The sequence below is a fragment of the Sphaerodactylus townsendi genome, linkage group LG07 (assembly GCF_021028975.2).
Source record: "Sphaerodactylus townsendi isolate TG3544 linkage group LG07, MPM_Stown_v2.3, whole genome shotgun sequence".
NCBI classification, from domain to species: domain Eukaryota; kingdom Metazoa; phylum Chordata; class Lepidosauria; order Squamata; family Sphaerodactylidae; genus Sphaerodactylus; species Sphaerodactylus townsendi.
In genome coordinates this window covers 88,084,516-88,107,224 of record NC_059431.1, presented here as the reverse complement: position 1 = coordinate 88,107,224, position 22,709 = coordinate 88,084,516, and the positions used below count along the sequence as shown (strand labels likewise).

General features: G+C 39.2%; 1 protein-coding gene across 5 annotated transcripts in view; it reads left to right on the top strand.

Moving 5' to 3' along the window:
• Nucleotides 1-22,709, top strand: part of MLLT3 (MLLT3 super elongation complex subunit) — a 118,705-nt gene that overhangs the window by 56,732 nt on the left and 39,264 nt on the right. For all 5 annotated transcript variants that reach the window (XM_048503373.1, XM_048503376.1, XM_048503374.1 and 2 more), the window contains exons 3-6: nt 2,992-3,074; nt 7,060-7,203; nt 8,619-8,738; nt 13,400-14,005. In XM_048503373.1, the coding sequence (XP_048359330.1) occupies nt 2,992-3,074; nt 7,060-7,203; nt 8,619-8,738; nt 13,400-14,005 (953 nt within the window). The remainder of the gene's footprint in view (nt 1-2,991; nt 3,075-7,059; nt 7,204-8,618; nt 8,739-13,399; nt 14,006-22,709) is intronic.

Genomic DNA, 22,709 nt, shown 5'->3' with positions numbered 1-22,709 from the left:
GGAACTCCTCTGTCCCAGGGAGAAGGTGGCAGCCTTCTCCCTGGGGCAGAGGGGGAATGGCGGCGGCACCCTGCTCTGTGCAGGGAACTCCTCTGTCCCAGGGAGAAGGTGGCAGCCTTCTCCCTGGGGCAGAGGGGGAATGGCGGCGGCACCCTGCTCTGTGCAGGGAACTTCTCTGCCCCAGGGAGAAGGCAGCAGGGGGGGAATGGTGGCGGCGCCCTGCTCTGTGCAGGGAACTCCTCTGCCCCAGGAAGAAGGCGGCTGCCTTGTCCCTGGGGCAGAGAGGGATTGGCAGCGGTGCCCTGCTCTGTGCAGGGAACTCCTCTGCCCCAGAAAAAAGGTAAACATTCCTTTAATAATGCATATATTGTTTGAAATGTATGGTGTTCCTTCATCTCACTCCAGTATCACTTCAATAAACTCCTGTTTCCCAAGGATCAGCTAATACATACCATGTGTATCATGATGAGATTATCCTGCCAAAATTCTCTTTGGCACCTAGATAACTTTTGTTATCTGTGTAATGAATTAACTATTAAGAATTCCACAAGACTTTTATAGTATAGTTCTAAGTAGAATTACACCTTTGTAAGTCTGTTGAAATCAATTGATTTAGAAAGGTATAACTCTTCATAGAAATGTGCTGTAGGAATCCTGTGTGTTATCAGTTTGCAATAAAAAGAACTAACATCTATGTAGTCTTGGGATACCTCCATGAAATCTGCTGAAAAACTTTTCCAGTATCTGGCATTCTGTTTGGGAAGAACAGAACATGTGGGAAACTTACTTGAACAAATGCTTAGTTCAGTATACAATTCTCAGTGTGTTTCATCTTGAATTTCAACAAGCTTGGTGGTACAGTATTAAAGTGGCAGGGCAGTACTTGTTCCTACAACTGGATCAAGTCTTGTAACACTGTTAAATGTCTAAGTGCCACTGAAATGGGTGTTCTTAGAAGTGTTTTAAAATATTTTAGTTGTGTCTTATTTATACTGTGAACCAGGTGAATAACAAGATGAGAACATTCTTTAAAACTGCATTACCATTTGAAAAGGTTGCATACTGGTTTAATCTGTGGTTTCTGTACTGTGCAAGAATACTAATGGTTGATGCATCCAGTTTTTACCTGGCTGTGTAGTTAAAGAGAAATAATTCATTTCTAGCTGAAAAAAATTGGTATTCCCAGTTTCCTGAGTTTCAAATACTATTATGGTATTCAGAACAGATTTTTTTTTGGGGGGGGGGGGGGCGGGACTTGATGTAAGGCCTACATTATTCCCTGTTGGGAATCTTTTGGGGGGACCAGGACTGTTTTTAAAGATACTGGCACCAAAATTGCTGCTGGTGCCAACCCCACATTTCAAGTCAGTTGAACCAACCAGTCGAATACTGTGGGTCCCTGAACAAAGTGCCCTCAGCTATCCTCCATTGTTTCTTATGAAGGAGAATAAAATCCATGAAAAAAATCTAAAATCAGAGAATTTCACTGCATAGGAATTCTATTGCAAGCTATTTGCTATCCAGTGCAAACTATTGTTATCCATCCAGTGTCAAGCTACTTCTTACTATAGTCTGTATACAAGTTCAGAATCAGTAATGCCAAATGTCTGTTGCTTAACAAAGCTTTCTATTTATTTTTGTGACATGGACTTTGGATAATTTCTGGGTTTCTTGACATTGGTTGTATTTCTTTGGTTGTATTTCTTTGGTGTATAGCTGATAGCTCATGAAGTTATTTGGCTATTTCAAGAAAATATCTATGTTACCCAGATAGCTCAATTTGTACTCTGTGCACAGCCAGAAATTTATACTATCCAGAATTCTTGCAGTGGATTGGTCTTGTCAAAGTTACCTAAAAAAGAGGTCTGTGTCCATATATAGTTAATTTTTACTCTTAAAGTTATGTTGGCTTCAAAATTAAGAGGTCGTATCAACCCTTACGACTATTCAGATCTTACCTTAAAGAGGGAGCTGTATTTTCTAACATTCAGCTAGGAATATAAATAGCATTTTATTTATAACTTCCTTAAATTTACAAGCAGTTTATGGAGTGTGACTTGAGATGACAAATTAATGCAGTTTTGGTCCAAGAACTACATAGGAAATTGTTTGATTTTGAATACGCCGTTTAAAAAAACTGCGCAATTTTGATGATGTGAGTATTTGTGGGGGGTTTTAAATCCCTTCTTTCCCCTTGAAAATGAGTAGATTTTATCCCTCCAGGCCACATGCATGTTGAATTCCTAGCAAAATAGTTCATGCAAAAAGTGCAAGTGAAAATATATTATCAAGATTTTTCAAACAAAATCTCTTGTTTGGGGGAACTGAAAGAAACACTAAAAGCCTGGTAGAATCCTAAAAACTAGCAAGGTATATTGTACATAAAGCTTTCATGTGCTTGAACCAGCTCCATCAAATGCATGAATTGTCCAGAGTCTTTCTGTGTATGCCTTGCTTGCTGGTACAGCAGATGCTTGCATGGTCCAAGTATGTCAAACAAAAAGATAGAGAGAAGAAGCCAGAGACCTCATGGAACCACTTCTAGTCAGAGCAATATATTGTTTGATGGGATAAAGATATATGAACATGTACTAAACCTTTCAGATGTAGAGCCTGTTGTCATCTGTACCTAAAGAAATTGTGGTAGGCTTTTGGTGGCCCCCTAAGTGGTGAAGTGTTCTTGGAGAGCTTGCAAATGATAGCAGCTGCTGCATGGATGAGGATATCTGAGATGGTATGGCTGCTAAAACAACATGTGAGTTGTTTGGTATGCACTTTGTATATTCTATTCCACTATAGCTAATGGATTCCTCCACATCAAGAAACTGTTTCTACTTTTCCTATTCATTTTCACTACAGCATGAATATTGTGTTGTAGGCAGTAATACTTTTTTTTTAAGCTTTCCAGTTTTTCTAGGGAATGGGAAACTTCATTCGTAAACCTACTGCACAAAATTTAGAAGTACAAACTCCTTTTTCTTTTTCTCCCAGTGTGCAAAGATCCACCATACAAAGTTGAAGAATCTGGGTATGCTGGTTTCATTTTGCCAATAGAGGTTTACTTCAAGAACAAGGTGTGTACTTTGACATTCTTGACACATGAATATACTTGGGATTTTTTAAAAAATGTTTCTCTTAATCAATACCGTAATAAAGCTCAATAAATACCCTGCTTCCCTGAAAATAAGATCTTACCATGAAAATAAAGCCCTAGCATGATTTTTCGGGATTTTTGGAGGATGCTTGAAATATAAGCCCTACTCCAAAAATAAGTCCAGTTACAGTTGATCTGGTCACGTGGAGGGCACAAAATCATGGAAAAAATAAGACATCCCCTGAAAATAAGCCCTAACGCATCTTTTGGAGCAAAAATTAATATAAGACCCTTTCTTATTTTCGGGGAAACATGGTGTAAGTTGAAAAATATATGCAATAAAAATTTAGATGCTGTCATAATTTTGTCAGCCATTTTTGACACATAAAGTTGGCACAGCAATAGGATAAATAAAAATGTGATACAACGACGGAAAATATCGTAGACTCCACTGATTTCAAGACAAGATACTCCACTGACACTAAACCACATATAAAGCTATTAAGTTTAAAAATAGATTATGAGTATGACGCTTATTTCTTGAAACGCATGAGATATTCTGCTCATACTGAATTTATTATTGTTAATGAAGGTTTAATTGTGAGTAATAATTAATAATTACGTTAATGAATGACAACTATTTTTTAATATTCATTGTTCTATATATTCTGCTTGCATTTGTTGAGCTTGTTTAAATGCATGTTTTTCTATGAAATCTTTGATCCAATAACTTATATTAATTCTATTTTGGGAAGCAGGAAATATATAGCCTGAAATGCATTTTTTTCCCTTGATACTAAGGAAGCTTTTCTTACCCAAAAACATTCATGTAGTCATACTCGCATTGCATAGTGGTAAAAAAGGAAGGTGGTCTTCCAGGAAGTTGGATGACTCAGTGTGTTAACTTTAGCCCACTATTTTTATTTATTTATTAAAATGTTTATAGATTGCCTTTCCTCTGGCTCAAGGTATCTCACAATACATTATGTTACATTATAATGATCAGTTTTTGACTGTTCAAGTGATCATAATTTGACCACAGCCAGCAGGTAAGGTAGCAGATTACCTTTTACACTTTTATCATCCAGTCCTTTCAAAGCAAAGGCAAGAGCGAGGTTCCTTGAGCCCCAGTTCTATAGAAGTCATGGTCTGCTCTCCTCACTTCCATAGGCCAACTCCCAATATAGACCAGATAGCTCAGTCTGATTATGATAAACTAGCAGGGCCCGGCCACGCGTTGCTGTGGCTTATTGCGGTGAAATGGGAAAGGAACAGTAGCAGCAAATCAATTGCAGAGGCCAGCAGTACATGCTCATGCAAACACGCACCCTGATACTGTGCGATGTCATTGATGTGTGTGCCCGCATTCCTTGGGGGGGCGGGGGAATGGAAAGGCACCCCTCCCACATGTCTAGGCTGGCTGGTCATGATCCTTTACCTGGGAGTAAGTTTGGTTGGTGGCAATGGGTGTCGCTTCTGAGGAAACCCTCTGAGGGGCGCAACGCAGCCATTCAAAGTATGTCACGATTGCTGTACCGAGCTTACTCCTGAGTAATGCGTGCCTGGTTTTCTTAACTGTAACTGCAGTATTCAGGGAATCTAGGGTGCCTGGCCCCTCCTTCCCGTCCCTTGCATGTCGCCCCTCACTCTCTTCCCTCCCTCACTTCTCTTCCCTTGCATGCCACCCCTCCCCTCCCTTCCCTTTCCCTCCGCTAGGGTGGGTGGGTCATATCAAGATGCTGGGCCCCCTGCCTCCCCTCCCTGACATGCCACCCCTCACTCTCTCCCCTCTCTCACTTCTCTTCCCTTGTATGCCTCCCCCTCCATCCCTTTCCTCTCCCTCCCTCTCTTCCCTTGCATCCCACCCCTCCCTCTCCCTCCCTTCCCTCTCCCTCATGTGTATGTGTGTGTATGTGTTTCACTTCCACTCAAGTTACTGCCTATGTACTGTTTTCACTGCTCATATCTGGCCATCTGAGTGAACATTCTATGCTGCACGAACATTCTAAGGGTGACAGTTACACACAGGCAGCTGCATGTCCTTCACCATGGAGTGCCAGGAAAAAGGCATTTTACTGGGCCAGGTGTGAAATTTCATGTATGTGAAAATCTAAAAACACTCTCACCTGGCTGACTATAGTGGCCGGGAATTTTCAGAGGAATTGGCCCAGCAGTTACTGAGTTATACTACCACTAACAAAAACACTGTTAGCTTTTTATATATATAGATATGAGACATTTTTAATAATATAGGTGTTTGTGTTTTGTTTCACTATACTTTAAGCAAAATTTGATTTAAAATTCATTTATAACAGGGCCTTCCTAAGATGAGTGCGGATCAATATAAGGAACTGTTCTCCTTTGATTGTAGTTGACATCACTACCTAACAGTAAAATGGCTGGGCCTCATGTCAGTCAGGGGAGCCGCCCAATCAAGTACCCCACAGACAAAGGAGAGGTGTTCCTGTCTGCTCAGGGGACTCTTTAGCTACACAAGAACAAATGGCATTGTAAACTAATAAAAAAAGAAAACAAACCCCAAACATGGTTGATAATGTACTGGCATTGAAGGATTTAGGATTAACTTGTTCAACTAACCAAAAGCTTACAGGATGCCTTGAGAGACATGGGGTGTGGGAATTGAGATTAGATTTCCACATTGATTCTTTTCCTCATTATTTCTGTGAGTTCCCAGTTTGTGCATTTATATTGGCACACCATAGTTAGTTTAGAACAGGGGTCTTCAAACTATGGACCTCCAGATGTTCATAGACTACAATTCCCATGAGCCCTACCACTTGGCCATGCTGGCAGGGGCTGATGGGAACTGTAGTCCATGAACATCTGGAGGGCCATAGTTTGAAGACCCCTGGTTTAGAATTTAGTTGCAGTGTTTCATTCTTCCTGTTAACTAAGAATGCAATCCATGGGTGGAGGGGAGAATTGTGGATGTGGCACAGGGGCATATTGATGCGAGTGCCCCTTCTCCTGCGTGCAAAGGTCAGATATGCTGGTGGGGCACCACCACTGTGCCAGCTCTCCTCTGCCACAGGTGCCTACGCTGGCGTGGGTTGTGGGAGTTCCAGGAGCATTTTAAGGCTGTGTGAGGTGAGCTGCTGCCTCTTTTGCTCCAGCTGCCTCAGAACACATTAAATGAGCAACCTTGCCATTTAGACCAACTGCATCAATGACATTTTAAAACATAAGTCCTTGAGGAAACATTGTACTGTGTCATAGGGAAGGAGATAATGTCTAAGATACTTAAAATCTCTTGCATTTAGGACACTGTAGAGCAATGTTAACACTTCGGTTGTATAGCCAGATTCAGATGGGCAGTGTGGGTGTACTGTGTGTCTGCTGGCATTCTTAACAACCCGTGGCCTTGGAAGAGTTGCCAAGGGCAACCCTGATCCAGTCTTTGTTATAGTAATGATCTGTAATAGGGTTGCAAGGTGCAGTTTAATGTGCTATATGAATGATTGATATAAAATCGACTTATCTGCATTAATTTTATCTCCATCAAAGACAAGTTGATAGATTTGTTCAGAATAGCTTTGTTTCTATTAATCATTTTTTTTTAAATTCTGGCTTGCTAGAGGAGTAGTGCAGCAGTGAAAATTTGCTTTCCATTTTAATATTATTGCTTAACATTAAGCAAGTGGGGTGGAAATACAGTTTAGGACACACCTCCACATGCTTTATGAGTATTGAAAGTTCTGTCTGTTTGCTCCACCTCAAGGAAAATTTCTGAAAAAAAATTACAAGCCATTCTCAGCATTGCCATAATTCAAGTATAAAACAAGCCATAATTTTGTGGGTTTCTCAGATAAATTTATTTAAGGTAATCTTCAGAACTTTGATAAATGCAATTTCCTGCTTCACCAACAAGTAAAAAAACAAATCTGTGTGATAGTTGGATTTGTGTGGTATGAGATTTTTTCCCCTGACTATTATCTAACTCATAGGAAGAACCGAAGAAAGTCCGCTTTGACTATGATCTGTTCCTACATTTGGAAGGCCACCCACCTGTAAACCATCTCCGCTGTGAAAAGCTTACTTTCAACAACCCCACGGAAGAGTTCAGAAGAAAGCTACTGAAAGCAGGAGGGGTAAGTCCTATCCAAGTGTCAAACCCACAAATCCCAATGGGTTGCTGCATAAAACTTAACATTACATGACCATGCCTTAAAATCTTCATGCAGATTCATTCTTTGCTACTATCAGTATTTTCATGTTCTGCCTTTGTATAGTCCCACATTGGGATTGCGCATGAGCAGGCCTGCCATGGAGAGGTTATTAGCTTAAAAAACTACCATGGAGTGTTGCATACTAGAGTCAGAGGGAACCATTCTCGCTGAAACTGTTGAGATGGCACCAGATATTATGTCCACTGGTGCTGCCACCTGTGCCATAACCCAAGCCCGTTCTTCATGTTTTCCACATATCTTGCTGAATGGGGGGATTCCTAGGGACCTACAGCCAGGGTGAATCTGAGCCAGGGTCAGCAATACTTGCACTGACCAACGGTTACTGTCCCAGCCCTAATCTCCAAATGGCTTCCATTCCATGTTTTTGTATCAGAGCTAGAGGAGAACAACCCACTGCCTGCTTCAAAATCGAGCTCAAAAGTGCCATTGGATCCAAGCCCCAATGAAAGAAAGGGAGATCCAGTTTCAGTGTCCCCTGCAAAGGATCTTAAAATATACAGCAAATATATGTTACACTATTTAATTATTTAATTATTTATTGGATTTATAGGCCGCCTCACCCTCAAAGGGCTCGAGGCGGCTCACAGTACAACTGTTTTCAATAACAGCACATAAAATACATAAATATACAGCAAATAAAATACATAACCCCATTAAAACAAATTAACAACAGCAGCAGTTACTTAACATTTAAATAACAAAGTTAAGAGCAAGCAAATTTAAAGACAAGGCACAATCACTTGACATCAAGGTAGCTACATCTGACCACAGACCCAAGGACAGGTTGCTGGTGTCAGACCCACAAAAACGAACAAAAACTACATGAAATTTAGATGTATTCAAATGAATTGAATTCATGGGGACAAGCTATTTAGTAAGGTCAGTGTGCTGAGTATCCACAGCTTAGATACCTGTGGGATTGGTTCAAGTGCAAAATGTTTCTGACTTGAAACTCCTCTTTGGATTTGAGATCTGCTATAAACTCGTGCCTTGAAGTAACAGAGAAGACAGGTTTATAGCCTCTCCTCTCCAGGGCAAATAGATATGTATATGCTTTCTGGATATTTTTCCTTTCCTGCTTTGCTGACAGATTCTAATAGAGTGTGTGTGTGTGCTTTCAATTTATTTTTTCAGTTTACAGTGAAAGCCAAATGATTTTTTAATAAATTTGATATAGTCAATTATGGGCATCTTGTAATGTAGAGGAAGCCCAATCTGGTAATTTATCCATGGTATTTTAAGCATCAACTACCTTGGTTTCTGTCCCCATTGATTTTGTAAATGTTACTAATATATTTATTTTTCCTTCATAATAGATCATGGTAATGTCAGATGGTACATCAGCTGCTTCAGGGCAGAGTCTTCATCTCCCCAACCTTCCCAGTAACTCCCTGTCTTTTTCTGAAGTGAAGAAGAAATCATCTCATGGGCCAAAGGTGAGATATGGCTTGGGAAAAGAAGCTAGCTACGGCATGCTTTAAGCAACAATTTGACTTCTGCATGGCCCATCAGCTAATGATTGACTCGCTCCAAGCAGCTCTTTAATCAGATGAATGAGGAAACAGTCAAAAGAGAGGCACAGAGCAGATTGTCAGGGGGATTGTATCTAGGTGATTGAGATGTATTCCTTATTCATTGTAACTGCTTAAACAGTACAATTCTAAATGCTGCTAAAAGATATATGTAACCAGCCTGCTACTTGTTACCACTGCCATCTGGGGCATTCTTTCCTTGATGTTTACTTTATGGCTTTACATGCTTTGTAGATAACTAGGCTTTCCTCTGACACCATGACTCCATAACAAACAGAGTGGATTTCGGGAGGGGAGACTTGCAGGGGATAAAGGGTGTGGCAAAAGCCAGGTTTGTCAGAACTGGCTTTTCCAAGCTTGGGTACTCTGATGCTTTTTAATAAATGCTACTGATCAACTATAAAGAGTCTGTTTATTGGCTTACGGTTCGAGATCTAACGCAGATGCAGAATATGAGTTCTTGACACAATTATCTACATTATGTTGATGTATTTTTTAAAATATATATCCCATGTTAGACTTAATGCCATTCACAAATCAACCAGTTGCTTCTAGAAACATTTATTTTAAACGTACTTTTGATGTTTATAGCAGCAAAATAAGTTTAGACTTGATAAGAAAAAAAATTATTTCAAATCAAAACTTTTAGACAAAAAGGTGCAAATGTAAAAGGTGCAAAAGAAGTTTAGGCTTGATAAGAAAATACTACATATGTTTCAGATCACACAAAGTCTTTGTAGTCTTATTGGAATTATTTTGGGGACCAATCTGATCTTCATTTTCATTGCATTCCTTTCCCATTTGATGCACATAATACTAGCCAGGTTTTTTTTAATAGAATGGCCAAGATCCAGAGCTCTTTTCTGTCAAGGTGCCTCATTCCTTCTCCCCAAAGTCATTTCTAAAAGTTAAATCCTTCAGATTTCTTTGTGGTGGCATTCTTTGTGGTGAAGTAACTGTCGTGCTGAGGAAAAAATCGGTGATTCCCTTCCTGTTTGAATCCTGACTAACTGCCCTCAATTTTTTAATATGTTCATAGTTCCGTCTCCCATGGTCCTTGCGTGTCCTTGAAGGAGGTAAACCAAGTTATACAACTTCTTCCACATGAACACAGGTTACAGCAACAATACACATAGAATTATCTCTGTTCATGTTTTCATGCAGTGGATCATTCAGACTATGTGTGTCCCTTTGTATTTCTGAATCCACCCATAAGCTTTAAATAAATTACTTGTTATCACATGATGAAACCATATTTTTATAGTCACTAATGGTAGCTTCTGAAATAGTTTGTTAAATTTAATCTAATTCAAGCCTGCATAGACATTACCAAGCTTAAAAAGTTACCTAATACAACACTGCAGCATGAAATAATTTGATGTAAATTTAATTAACTAATGTGCCACTAAGACTGCTTTACTTGATAAGACCTGTTGTATGCCCAGTTTCCATTCATTTGGGTCTTTTACTTAAATTCATTTGCCTTATTGGCGCATTAATTCCAAAGTTTTTACCTGAGATCACAGTGGCAAGGCAGCTAGAATGCAACTGAGCTGAAAGTCAGTAGTGTAGCGTCCATGGGAGGGGGGGAGGGTGCCCTGAGTGGAGCAGCGGCAGAGGCATTATTGGGACATCGAGGGGGCATGGTGGGGTTAGGTGACACCATGGCAGGGGTGCAGTTTCCCTCGCTCCGCCTTTGCTGAAAAGTGGCATGCACACAGTGACTAAACTGTGTTAGGGTGGCAAATTGAGATTGCAGTCTTGTTTGAAAATGTATTCCAAAATCGATATGTTACTCGAACATTCTTTCCAATTATATCATGCCCTTTTGTTTCGAACGTGACTGTTTCATGCCAGAATATGTATTGTAAAATTACTCATATTGTCTCAGTATTACATGAGCTGTAACAAGAGAGACCATAGTTATACAAATGATTAATCAGTATTTATTTGTGTTTGTCATTTTAAGGAAGTTAGGAAACAAAATCACTAGATCCACATTGAGATGCTCTGATTGGCAGCCCCTCTCCAATGTCTTGGGCAGAAACCAGCCCCAGTTCTGCTACCTGCTCTCCTTTTAAAATTCTTCTTTAATCTCTTACATCTGCAGTAATCAGTTTTGATTGTTTCATTGAAAGAGTTCGTTTTTACACTTGATTTGTTGATCTTTTTTCAGTTTTGCTTAGAAAACTGGAAAAAAACTTGCTATACATTGATAGCATACCACATGTATAATAATGCATTATCAACCAGTCATCCATAGTAATAGATTACTGACCATCATCATATCAGTATGCTCATTATTCTCAATGCTTACCTGTTACACTTCTTCAAAAAGTGTATGTGTGGTGGGGGAGAAGCTTGTATCTGTGTGTATGTGAGGCCTATTCAGTGTCCCTAATCTTACGTTGAAAATAATGGTGATGCTGATACTTTTCCAAAACTTGTTTCTGAAAGACAAAAAACAATTGTTGCTCATTTAGCTTTTCCTTTTGAGCTCAAAGCAGTGAAAAGGGTTAAATAGTTTTCCCTTTAAAGGTTAATTGAGACCATAGATTAGGTTTGGAAACTCAAACAAATGATGAACTAATTGTGTTTTCTGTGTGTCTGGCAAAATAACTGATAACAATTGAAGTGCAGCAAAATGATGTATGACTTCGCAACAATTCTGTGAAACAAATCACGTGAAGAATATAGGCTGGAAAAGAATATGTTTCAATGCCAGTTGATATGATGATTAGGATATAAGGTCTTCGAAACATCTAGCATTTAATGTACTAGATTGGGGTGATGCATCAAACAAATGTATTTTAAACTTCTTTATGGCGCCCTAAAAATAAGTTCAAATGATGAAACTTTTAAATTCTACTGTGGATGCACACAATGTGTGGATATTCCATGTGGAAAGTTTTTCTAGAGCATATGTTCATTATATAAGCCTTCTAATTGTTACTGCAACCCTTCAAAATTGTTCCTTTTGAGGTTTTCTGCAATATGTGAACTGGTACATGAGTGTCTTTGCATAGCTAGTCTGAATGGACAGACTTTGCCACGCTCCCGTTGATTAGACGCTATGGTCTGACAAAGATAAAGATGATCAATAATTCTACCTCTTTAAGTAATGAGGAGGGTAGTAATTAATTCCATATTTCCAAAAGAAAACTTTAATTGCTACCTTTGATACAGATTACTTTCATTGCCACGTAACAGAGCTTTTTATATTATCTTGCAATTGAAACTTTAATGGAGACTACTACTTGAAGCAAAGTTCAAGTTTGGAATCAATGTCCTCAATTCTGTTGTGGCTGCAAATGGGAGCAGTAGTAAAATTCATATTTTAATTCAGCATTCAAATGTGATGATGGTATTGAATAAATTCTGAAAGTGATGGGATGCAGACAGTGGAGTTTTGTAGTCTATTGCCCTCTTTTCAGAAGTAATGAATCCATTTCAGCCCAGTTGTCTGTTGATGTATACCACAAATATTGGCTTGGCCATTTCATCCTCTGACTTTCCCAGAAGGCCTGGGAGGGAATAGGAGTTTGCTCTGAAGAAGATGGGAAATGAGGAAAGACTCCTGTTTACCTCCTTTGAACTTCTGCACAAGTGAGAGTTCCAGAGAGGCAATATGAACTAATGGGTGTTCTTCTCACTCAGAACAGCTTCTTCCAGGCAAATGAGCAAATAATTTTGCTATTGAATGGTTTTGCAGGATCCAGGACACTAGGAAAAACTGGAACTTTATTTCATATGATGTTTCAGATTCCTGGACTCCATTGCAACATAGGCAGCAATGTCCAAGTATGCTTGCACTTGATTCCTGAGAGCTAACTCTGTGCCTTGCTAAGTTTGGGAATTGGTGGATGGTCAAGGAGAGGCACCTTAGGAACTTCGCAGTATAGCCTTCATGCTAGATCTGTCACAGGCTCTGTCTGGATTCTGGATTATTTTTCAGATGTTGTCCATCAAAAAACAAAACAAAAATAATACTCACATTATTTTCAGATTGGCCAATTGTTTTTAATAATCTGAATTTCTGGCAGGTTTTATGATAGATTTTCTGGCATGCTTAAGCAAGCAGTCTGCATTCAGTAATGGTAATTTGGTAAATTATTTTCATCCTTGATTTTACGAGGTTCTGAGTTTCTTTAAGGTAGTTCATTTCTTATGTACAAATTCATTACAGTATATAATCAAAATGTTAAACCATTCCTTTGATCTAAAAAAACGGTAAGCTTTCTTGTTCTTTGCCTGGTAGACAATTCAATGCAAATTCGGATGTATTTCTATCTGTGTTGCCTATACTAAATCTTACTGGAGGAAACAAAATCATGTAATCATTCTGTGGAAACAGCATATTGACTATATGTTCACTTCTTCATTCATCTGCATTGATTTATTATCTGTTTTTGAAACTAAGGAAAGGAGTTCAATGGGTCAGTCTCTGCTGGTACCTGACCATTCATTTACAGGCTTTGATGAAGTGGAATAGACAATGTATATCTGTTAGTTGTATCTTAAGTTTAGTTTTCTCTATGTTAATTTTGTGATTTACATTGTTGCAGGACCCAAGTAAAAGTATAAGCACTAGCAGCAGCAGCAGTAGTAACAGTTTTTCAAAGCCCCATAAATTAACAAAGGAGCACAAGGAAAAATCCTCTAAAGACTTAAAGGAACATAAAAGTGCCTTCAAAGAACCTTCCAGGGAACATAACAGATCTTCCAAAGAATCCTCTAAGAAACCCAAAGAAAACAAACCACTAAAAGATGAAAAAATAGTTACTAAGATGGCCTTCAAGGAACCCAAACCTATGTCAAAGGAGCCAAAATCTGAAAATAACATCCTTACCATAACAAGCGGACAGCAGCAAGACAAGAAGGCTCCTACGAAAAGGCCTCCTGGTATGGATTCCGAGGATCTTGCAGCCAAAAAGAGGAAAAAAAGTGGCTCGGAAACTTTATTTAAAAGTTTTTCTAGTGCTCCACCACTGATTCTAACTTGTTCCACTGCTGACAAAAGACAAATAAAGGATAAATCTCAGTTTAAGATTGGAAAAGTCAAAATGGAAAGTGAGTCACTGGAGAAGAAGAAACCCACTTTGCCACCATTTGATGATATTGTGGACCCTAATGATTCGGATATGGAGGAGAACATGTCCTCAAAATCTGAAGTAAGGGTTTGTACTCTTTTCAATACTTTGCTACCTTTTTTATTTGTTTCTCCTGCATTTTTTTGTTTCTCCTCCAAAACAAAAGAGAGGAACAGCTCATTGTCTTGTTCACGTATGTACAGAAATTATGGAAATGTTTTCCAGCTGCCTCTTTTGCAGACATTTTGACTGCTTTATTCTTGATCTTCCAAGATTTTGCATAAATGTGTTCCTTAATTAATAATCACGTAGGAATGTGGGTTAGTACAGACTTTTCAGTGTGATCATTTCTTGTATCTGGTCTGGGTTCAGAGAGGTTGGTATGTTGAGCTTGTTATATTTCCTAATGATGAATGCAAATTCAAAGGGAAGAACAGTATGTTCAAACTGAGCTTTGAAAGGAAAATACTGAATTTATCTGTGTGTGATAGAAATGGTTTGGAGCCATCATGAGGCCACTTCAAGTATGAATCACATAGGTTTGTTCATCACAGTTGGGCTGGATCCAGTCTAACTTTTTAAATCAGTGGAACAGGACTTTCCTGCTTTTCCCCTCCCACTGCAACTTACAGAGGACGGGGTCTGCAGTGGGAATCAGTGGAAGTTACTAGTTTACTCAGGATCCAACCTGATGTCTCAGTGACTTTCAGGCAAATGTGTAAAGCAGTATCTTTATACTGAATGATTCAGAAGTTGAATCTGTGGTTGCTGAATTGCAATAGCTGAGAAATACAAGTTATCACTTGATACTACCATTAATTAGTGATTCTTACTTCTGAAAACTATGTTTCTGTGGAATGTATGAATTGGCTCCTATATACATGAAAACGGATGGAAAAGGACATTATCTCAGCCAGTTGTTGAAAGTTTTGACTGAAAGGGTCAGAGAGAAAAAAGTGGTTGAAATCAAAAAATATTGTAAAGATCTGAGTAAATTGTGAATGCCCATGGGGCCCATTTTCATGATGAGATCATATTGTCAGATATGTAAGAAAGCAAAATGTGTTGCAAACAATTGCCAAGCAGATAGAAATAGTATTAACATTGACTGAATGATGGACAAGGATGAAGCAGATTGTTATATCTACATTGAGATTGTAATGGGAAATGAAGTAATTCAAGTCTTGTTTCTGAATATTCCATTCTGTTTGCTACTATGAATAATACTTAATTTGAAGGGGATAACAACAGTACAATGCATAATTTTAGCTTGATTTTGTAATTTGTATCATGTTGCAAGTCATGTTGTTAGTATCCTGGGTGTACAGATAACTTGCATATGTTTATGAGATTTATTCAATAAGTTAGGTCAGCGATGGAGCCCATTTTTCTTCCATTTGGGATTAATATGAGAATTTTTAAAACAAGATAAAAATCATAACATTTGTAGCTATTGAATAATTTTATTATTACCATAATCATAATAAAAGTTGGATACAGAACTTTATAAATTCATCTTCAATTCTGTAAATCAATCGTACAGACATTGTTAAATTCAGTTCACCATAAAATAAGTTTGAGAAATTGAATGTTATTCTGATTAGCATGGCAGATCATAAGATTTAAGTGCACTTGGGTTACTCTTAGCAATATACGTTATCCCTGCAGTACATTTCATCCTCAGTATGGGAAAGTGGATATAGTTTCAAAATAAGGTTTGGAAGATCTGGGTTTAATCCCCACTCTACCATAGAAAAATATTGGGTGGGGCAGTCACTTTTAGCCTAAGCTATCTCTCCAAGTTGTTGTAAGGGGGAAAAAAGTAGAATGAAAAGCCATGTATGCCCCCTGAGTTCCTAGGAGGAAAGGGTGGTGTAAAAATAGAGTAGATGTATTTTTAAAATTTTCATTCATCTGTGAAGATAGAAACCTAATAAACATTTAAACCTAGATTCTCATAGATTAATGGCAGAAGAAGAAAGGGTAAAGAAGAGTGAAATAAATCCATTTCTCATATCTGTGTTAGACCTTCCTTGTCTGACCAAAATGTCAAGGTTCAGTGTTGATCCTTTCCTTTGACATCTAATTTGGCACCATATTTTATAAGGCTAAATGGCTATAGTGTTGCATGAACTGCTTTCAAACTTATGACTGAAAAAATACACAAATTATGTAAAATTAAATCCATAAATTACAGCGCACAGGAAATCCCCAAATGTATTTAGTCTTTTATCAGGCATATTTTCTGTCTTAGTAAGCTGGCAGAGTTTACTAATTGACAGTTATTGAATGGAAAAAGGCTGACAATCATAATTGCCGTGATCTCATTCTGATCCACATGCATTTGACATACTGGACAAAATTCAAGCAACTAGAGTAGGTGAAGACACATATACATTAACATCATTTGTTTTCTCTCTAATGGGAACTTACAGTGTGCTGTTGCTGAACTACATTTTTGGGGAATAACTTTTTAAATATAATTAGACACATTTTCAAAAAATCCTAAATGAGGTTTAGAACTGTGGCCATTAAAATCAATCAGCTAAAGAAAAAAAATCATTTTGGTAATCTTTGATAATATCCAAAAATATTGCTAAATTTCAAAAGGATCAGGAAATATTTTTGTTTCCATTGTTTCTCTCCTTCTCAACCAATGTGACATAGAAATAAAAAATACATAATTCAGAGGCATTTCCAATATTCTCTACAGGGTTTATCTGTAATTGTACCTTTAAGCAGATGGTAAAGTCTAGAAGAAATAAATTACTGTGCTTCCAGAGTGCAAAAGAGCTTATAATGGGTAGCATACATTTTTGTTAGGAATGGAGATCTTGTTTGAAACCTAGTGGAAGTCTTCAAGCCACTTATGTCGAATATGTGTCTTTTAACTCTTCTGTAGCCTCAATTTCACTTGTTATTCATAGCTCTATTTTAAACTGTCTGGAACAGGCAATAAATAGCCTGCTGAGGAGACATGAGCATTAGGTTTCCACTTGATGGGAACTTCTCATAGACAGATGGTGGTCTTTCATGTTGTTTCTAATGTTGGTCTTTAATGACTTTTTTCTTTTAGTGTGGGCAAAGGTTGTAAAATGTGGAAAGGATGCAACTAAATAACCTTTATTTTTATGCAATAGCACTTGCTGTGTTACTGCTGAGGCTAAGATGGCATTTTAATTCCATGCTTTGTATGTATTCTTAAAGCCTGAATTTGATTTTTTTAAATTTATTTTTGCTATTATACATGTCAGCCATTTATAAGTATTTGTGAGATGCTGTTTCTTCAATTCATAATTCTGGCCAAAAATATTTAGCTTTACCATAGAACAGTACAGTGTAGTAGAAATTTCCTTCATGATTTTTTAAAAGGGGTCTGAAGCTATGATTTCTGCCATTTCAGCTAAGTATAGCTAAATTTGATTTTTTTTTAATCTGACAAGTGATCTGGCTTGAACAAGCACCAGTAACATTGTTGTAATCATTACATACTGAAATATTTTCCTCAACTTCACTTTTTCTGGATCCTGATTGCAGCCACTATGAAGTAGTGCCACATAGTGACAGATGATTGATTGGCACTGTCCCTTTTGCCAGGGGCAGCAACCACTTCTGGGTAAACAGGAGGGATGGGTAAGATTTCTGGACTGCAATGCTGTCATCCTTTCTGGACAGGTCAACAGGGTTTCTTTTACTTCAGAGAAAGTATAATGGCTTTTAACATTTAGAAACAAAGTACTTGCAAAGAAACTACTTGTGTGAAGTAATATCGTTGAGACTCCCATGGTTAGTGATCATTACAGATTTATTGAGTCAACATTATTTATTTAGTTGATATTTCTTCCACTAATGTGTGAAGAAGATTGTGGTGGCTGTTTGTGTGCTCCTGATTGGTGTCTTAAACGTGCCATTGTCTTAAGTTGTCAGTTGTGCACCACTGTGCTATAGACGATTCAGTGCAATAGAAAATTTTGTTACGTTTAATTATAAGTGATCTATACAAGTCTCTCACTCCATTTAAAGCTTTAAAATTTGATTTATTTGTTTCAGATTTCGTGGTTTAAAATAATTTCAGCATTAATATTGGCAGCACTTCTTAGGTCCATCACTGTGGTAGATCTTTTAGAGTACTTGTACTATTTATATGATCTAGCATCAGTATCATGAAGCCCTTATATATTAATGTAGCAGCTTGAAATCTCACACTGTGACTTTTGCCGGCTCTTATATGGCTATTGAGGCAGTGGCAGACTAGCCCAGTCCACTTGGAACTCTTAATTGCTCTGCTTTTATCTTTGATGATATTTTAACTGCTTTGTGAAAAACTTCAATGAAAGGATGTTTGATTTCATGAAAATGTTGGCAACCTGTTTCCTATATTGGATAGTGTAGCAGAATGATAACAGGATATTTAAAGCTGTTTTTCTTCTCTGTGTGATCATGAAATATGGTGGTGGTCTTAAGAATATTTATATGAGCTGCTAACTGTTGTGTAGAGTGGAAAACCTGAAACCCTGTATTTCATTATAGATTATCCCAAGCTGGCACTACTGCTTATGAAAATGTGTGGCTAAGAAGAGAAAGTAATAGTACTTTTTTGACAGTTTGCCATCAATGCATTGCTAAAAAGAGAAAAATTACAGTCAGGAGCATAGATGTCTTATGAAAATTATAAAAGATGCTGGGCCATGAGAATCAAAGTAAATGAAAAGTTAGATAATTACATATGACCTTTTAATTGAAAATGAACTGGAAAAAATAAATAGAAAAATGAATGTTTCAGATGTTACCATGAGTGTTATGGAATTTCAGGATCTGCAAATAACTGAAAGTCATAGAAATTAGAAGTTTGCATTATATGATTACAAAAGCTACTTTTGAATATTCTTGTTCCTCTGTCTTGCTCTGTCTTCACAACACTAATGTGGAGTCAGGTTGCTTTCTTAGAGTGCACATACCGGTATGTCTTGGGTGATCCTAGTTACTATGAATAAAAGTCTTTTCATTCTGTTCACTATGTAAAGCAAAACAATCTTTTCTTCATTAAAGAACTATGGGAAGTTTTTAATGTACTATTTATAAAATGTTATTTTGGTGCCAGTTGTGTTCTCATCTTAGATGATGGTCTGTTGGAGAAGTCATAATTGTTAAGTTGGATTACAAGTATTTTTTGTTAACTGTTAACTGAATTACAAGTATTTTTTATATTCTAAAGAAGCTTTATGAGTTATGCCATTAATTCCTGTTTAGTTAACTATAAAATACAATGCTGTTTTGGACATAAGAACTAATAATATGTCTGTTTTGAATTCTGGGGAATAGTCTGGGAATCTCCAGCAGTGCTACAGACCTTTGTGTTCCTTATTAACTGAAAACTCCTACCTTCTCCAAGGGTCCGAAGTTAATGTATGATCCTTTTAGCAAATAATATTGAGTGTAAAAGACAATCATGATGAAATGAGCTTCTTGAATAATAGATTTTCATTTTTAAATGAGTGGTGGGGGGTTGGAAAAAGTCATTTTTAAAGTTGGTGTTTCACTTCTCATTAAAGTATGGTATGCCTTCAGCTGAATGTGCTGCATGTGCTAAAAACTGTGGCTCTAGTTATGCTGAGTGTGTCATGCAGCTATTGAGGAGAATAATTCAGCCTTACTGAGAAGGTGAATCCTTTGATTCCCTTCAGCCAGCTTCTTGCCACATGATGGAACTTTCTAAAGTAATGCTGTCTGTATGAAATGGAAATGGTACAAAGTCATGGTAACATATCAAAAAGTGAGAATTGAAGGTTAGAGACTTGAAGTATTTTTAATGTCTTATTACAGATACCGGTAGGTGTCCTTAATAAGATAATAATGGTGCACCCTAATAATGGTGCTTGCCTATTGTGGAGAGAAATAGTTTGACTGTTAATATATAGAGTCTTGAGTTGAGATTGGTCCACAGAGGACTGCTGTTCTGCTTAAAAATGCAGAAGCTGTAAATGAAAGGTTGTGCATCAAAAAAGGGTATAATCCAACCAAAGATAGCACAGTATAAATGCCAGAGATATCAAGTAGGACAACATCGTACTAGCAGTAAAAGCCCATTTTAAGAGGCAATAAAATAGGATCTAGACAGGAGGGGAAGAAAATCACTTGCTAAGTCCCCCACCTGACTTATCCGGCCCTACCCCCATAGTTTCTCCCACCCAACCCAACTCACTGTTGACCGCTTTGGATGGTTTGTGGGAAGGGGAAACCAGGAGGCTTTTAGCAAACCTTGAGGAGCAGTGGGCACCAAGGCACTACTGCGCCATTGGCTGGGCTGGGTTTCTGGAGCTGTGGGAGGGAATGCCAGGAGAGTAATAGCAGACCCAGCAGAGCAGCAAGCGCCAAGGTGTCACTGCTCCACCAGCCAGGCTGGGCTTTTGGGGGTAGTGGGGGTGGGACCAGGAAGCTGTTGGTGGACCCAATGGAACCCAGCTTGCTTCTGGGTCAAGGGAAGGTGGATGGGGAGTAGATAGAATATTGCCCACCAATGGTCAAGCAGAATAGTTTGTTGCATATTAGAACATGCACATGGAGGATTTTGACATCTGGTGGCTGATCCCAATCTATTCATGGAAGCAGCAATTTTTAAAAAGAATTTTCAAGGAGGTACATATGGAAATAACCAAGAAGAGCCTGAGCACAATTCAAGCAAGTCCACTCTGACCACAGTTTTGTCATTGTTCCCGCCTCTTCTAAATGGTACAAACATGTATCTGACTTATAAACAAATGTTTCACCCACTGTCATTTTTAAGCCATGATTAATTTATTTCTAAATGGAAGAACAAATTTTACTATTTAAAACCTCCATTCCTACTTGTATCTGACAATGGAAGTTTTTACTCTTGAAAGCTCATATTCCAAAACTCTTGTTGGTCTCTAAGGTGCTAGTGGATTTAGATCTAATGCAAACCAACATGACTGCCCTTTGAAACAACTTTTAAAAATGCACTGTAACTGAAGAAAAAATCAGACAAAAGTAAAATAAGTAACCTGCAGTGCAGTGCAGTGCTGTCACAACCAAGTTCTCAGAAAGGCGGCCGGGCCGGGCCGGATGGATGGATGGATGGATGGATGGATGGATGGATGGATGGATGGATGGATGGATGGATGGATGGATGGATATCCTTGGTTTAGAATATTTAATTTAATGAGATAATATTTTTAAGAGATTACAGAGTATGATTTGGGTTGGCTGTTTAGTATCTCCAATTGTGCACTATGTGAGCAGAATACACTTACTCCCATTTCCTTAGCTTGGCTCATGCAAGCTTAGAGTTTATGATTTGCATATACTTCTTGGACCACACTGATGATATTACTAATGTTTGGTGTAGACACTGGATTGATTATTTCAGCACTGATATATTTAGGGTGGGGCAGAGGGTGCAGATGACCCAGGCACCATTTGTCTGGATCACATGGAGAGCGCATCCTGTGGCCGAACTCCCCTTTCTGCCACCACCACAAAAAACCCCGCAAACTTTTTCCTCCTCCCAGCAGCACCAACTGGCAACACATTGGGGTCTTGCTTAAGGCCAGGGAAGGAGCGTGCCCTCCCTGCCTTGTCCCCACCCCAGTGTGTTGCTAGTCGACACCATTCAGAAAAAGTTTGTTGGAGGTGGGAAAGTTGCAGTGGGAGGATTTTGGCTTGGGGGCAGCGCAAGTTTGACTGGGGGATAGGTGCCAATGGTATGCTACTGTATTTCGGAGTGAATTTGTCAGTATACAGTTTCTATAGAATGAATGGTTCCGTCTATCATAAAACGGAAATTCTCCTGGATGGTGTAGTCCATCTTGTTGGGGTGCTTCCCACCCACTGTCGAAGAGGCAGGAAATACTTTCGGGCACTTCCTGTCGCCAGTTGCGGCCATTTTAGACCCAGTATCTTTCCTGCTTCGTTGAAGTCGCAGTGGAATTTTTGAGCTCTGTCGTCGTCGCTGTTTGTCTTTCTTTTGGTCGTTCCTTTTGTTGTGAATTTGTTCGTCCGTCGTCGTTTTTTGTGGCCGTCATCTCAGGGTCGTCTTGGTTGGCGATTCCTGGGTCTTTGTGGACTCCCTTCAGGTTCCCGCCAAAACTGAGGCCTTTCAGGAGAATGGCTACAGCGCCATTTTATCCTGATAGGGAGGTCTACTGCCGCTCTGCTGCTGAGAACACCAGGGTATTGGCCAGAGCCTCCCGTTCTCCCCTGAACAGCCTTGGCGCTGAGGGGGGAGAACCATCGACCTGCTCCCAGGGCGGCGGAGAGGTCCGTGAGAGGAGCGGGTCCCAAGCGCACAAGCCGCAGCGGCACGCTTCCTCGGCCAGGCCGAGCTCCAGGCACCACCAGCGCTCGCACAGCGAGGAGACACGTGGATGCCGCTCTGAGGTGCCGCACGGATCGACTCCTCCGCTCCTTTCTCCTCCAGCGATAGGCCGCTCCCTCTCATGCAGGCGATGGCTGCCGGCGGCTCGACAGAGGTCCCTCGCAGCACCACGGAGCGGCCTTCGTACAGGCAAGAGGCCGGGGAGCTCTAATGAGGGGGTGGTTGCTCTGCCCTCCCAATGGGCAAACTTCTCTCCCGAGAATCTTGTAGCCCTCATGGATGCTTCCATTAGAAGGGAGGTGGGTAGGTTCGGGCTGCCCTTACGCCACTCTCACTCTTCATCCAGAGTTAGGTCCAGGTCCCCTAGAGGTAGCTCCAGGAATAGGCTCTTTCACGACTCTCCCTATTCCACAGATAGGAGTGATCTCAGTGAGGGTGAGGTAGACCAGG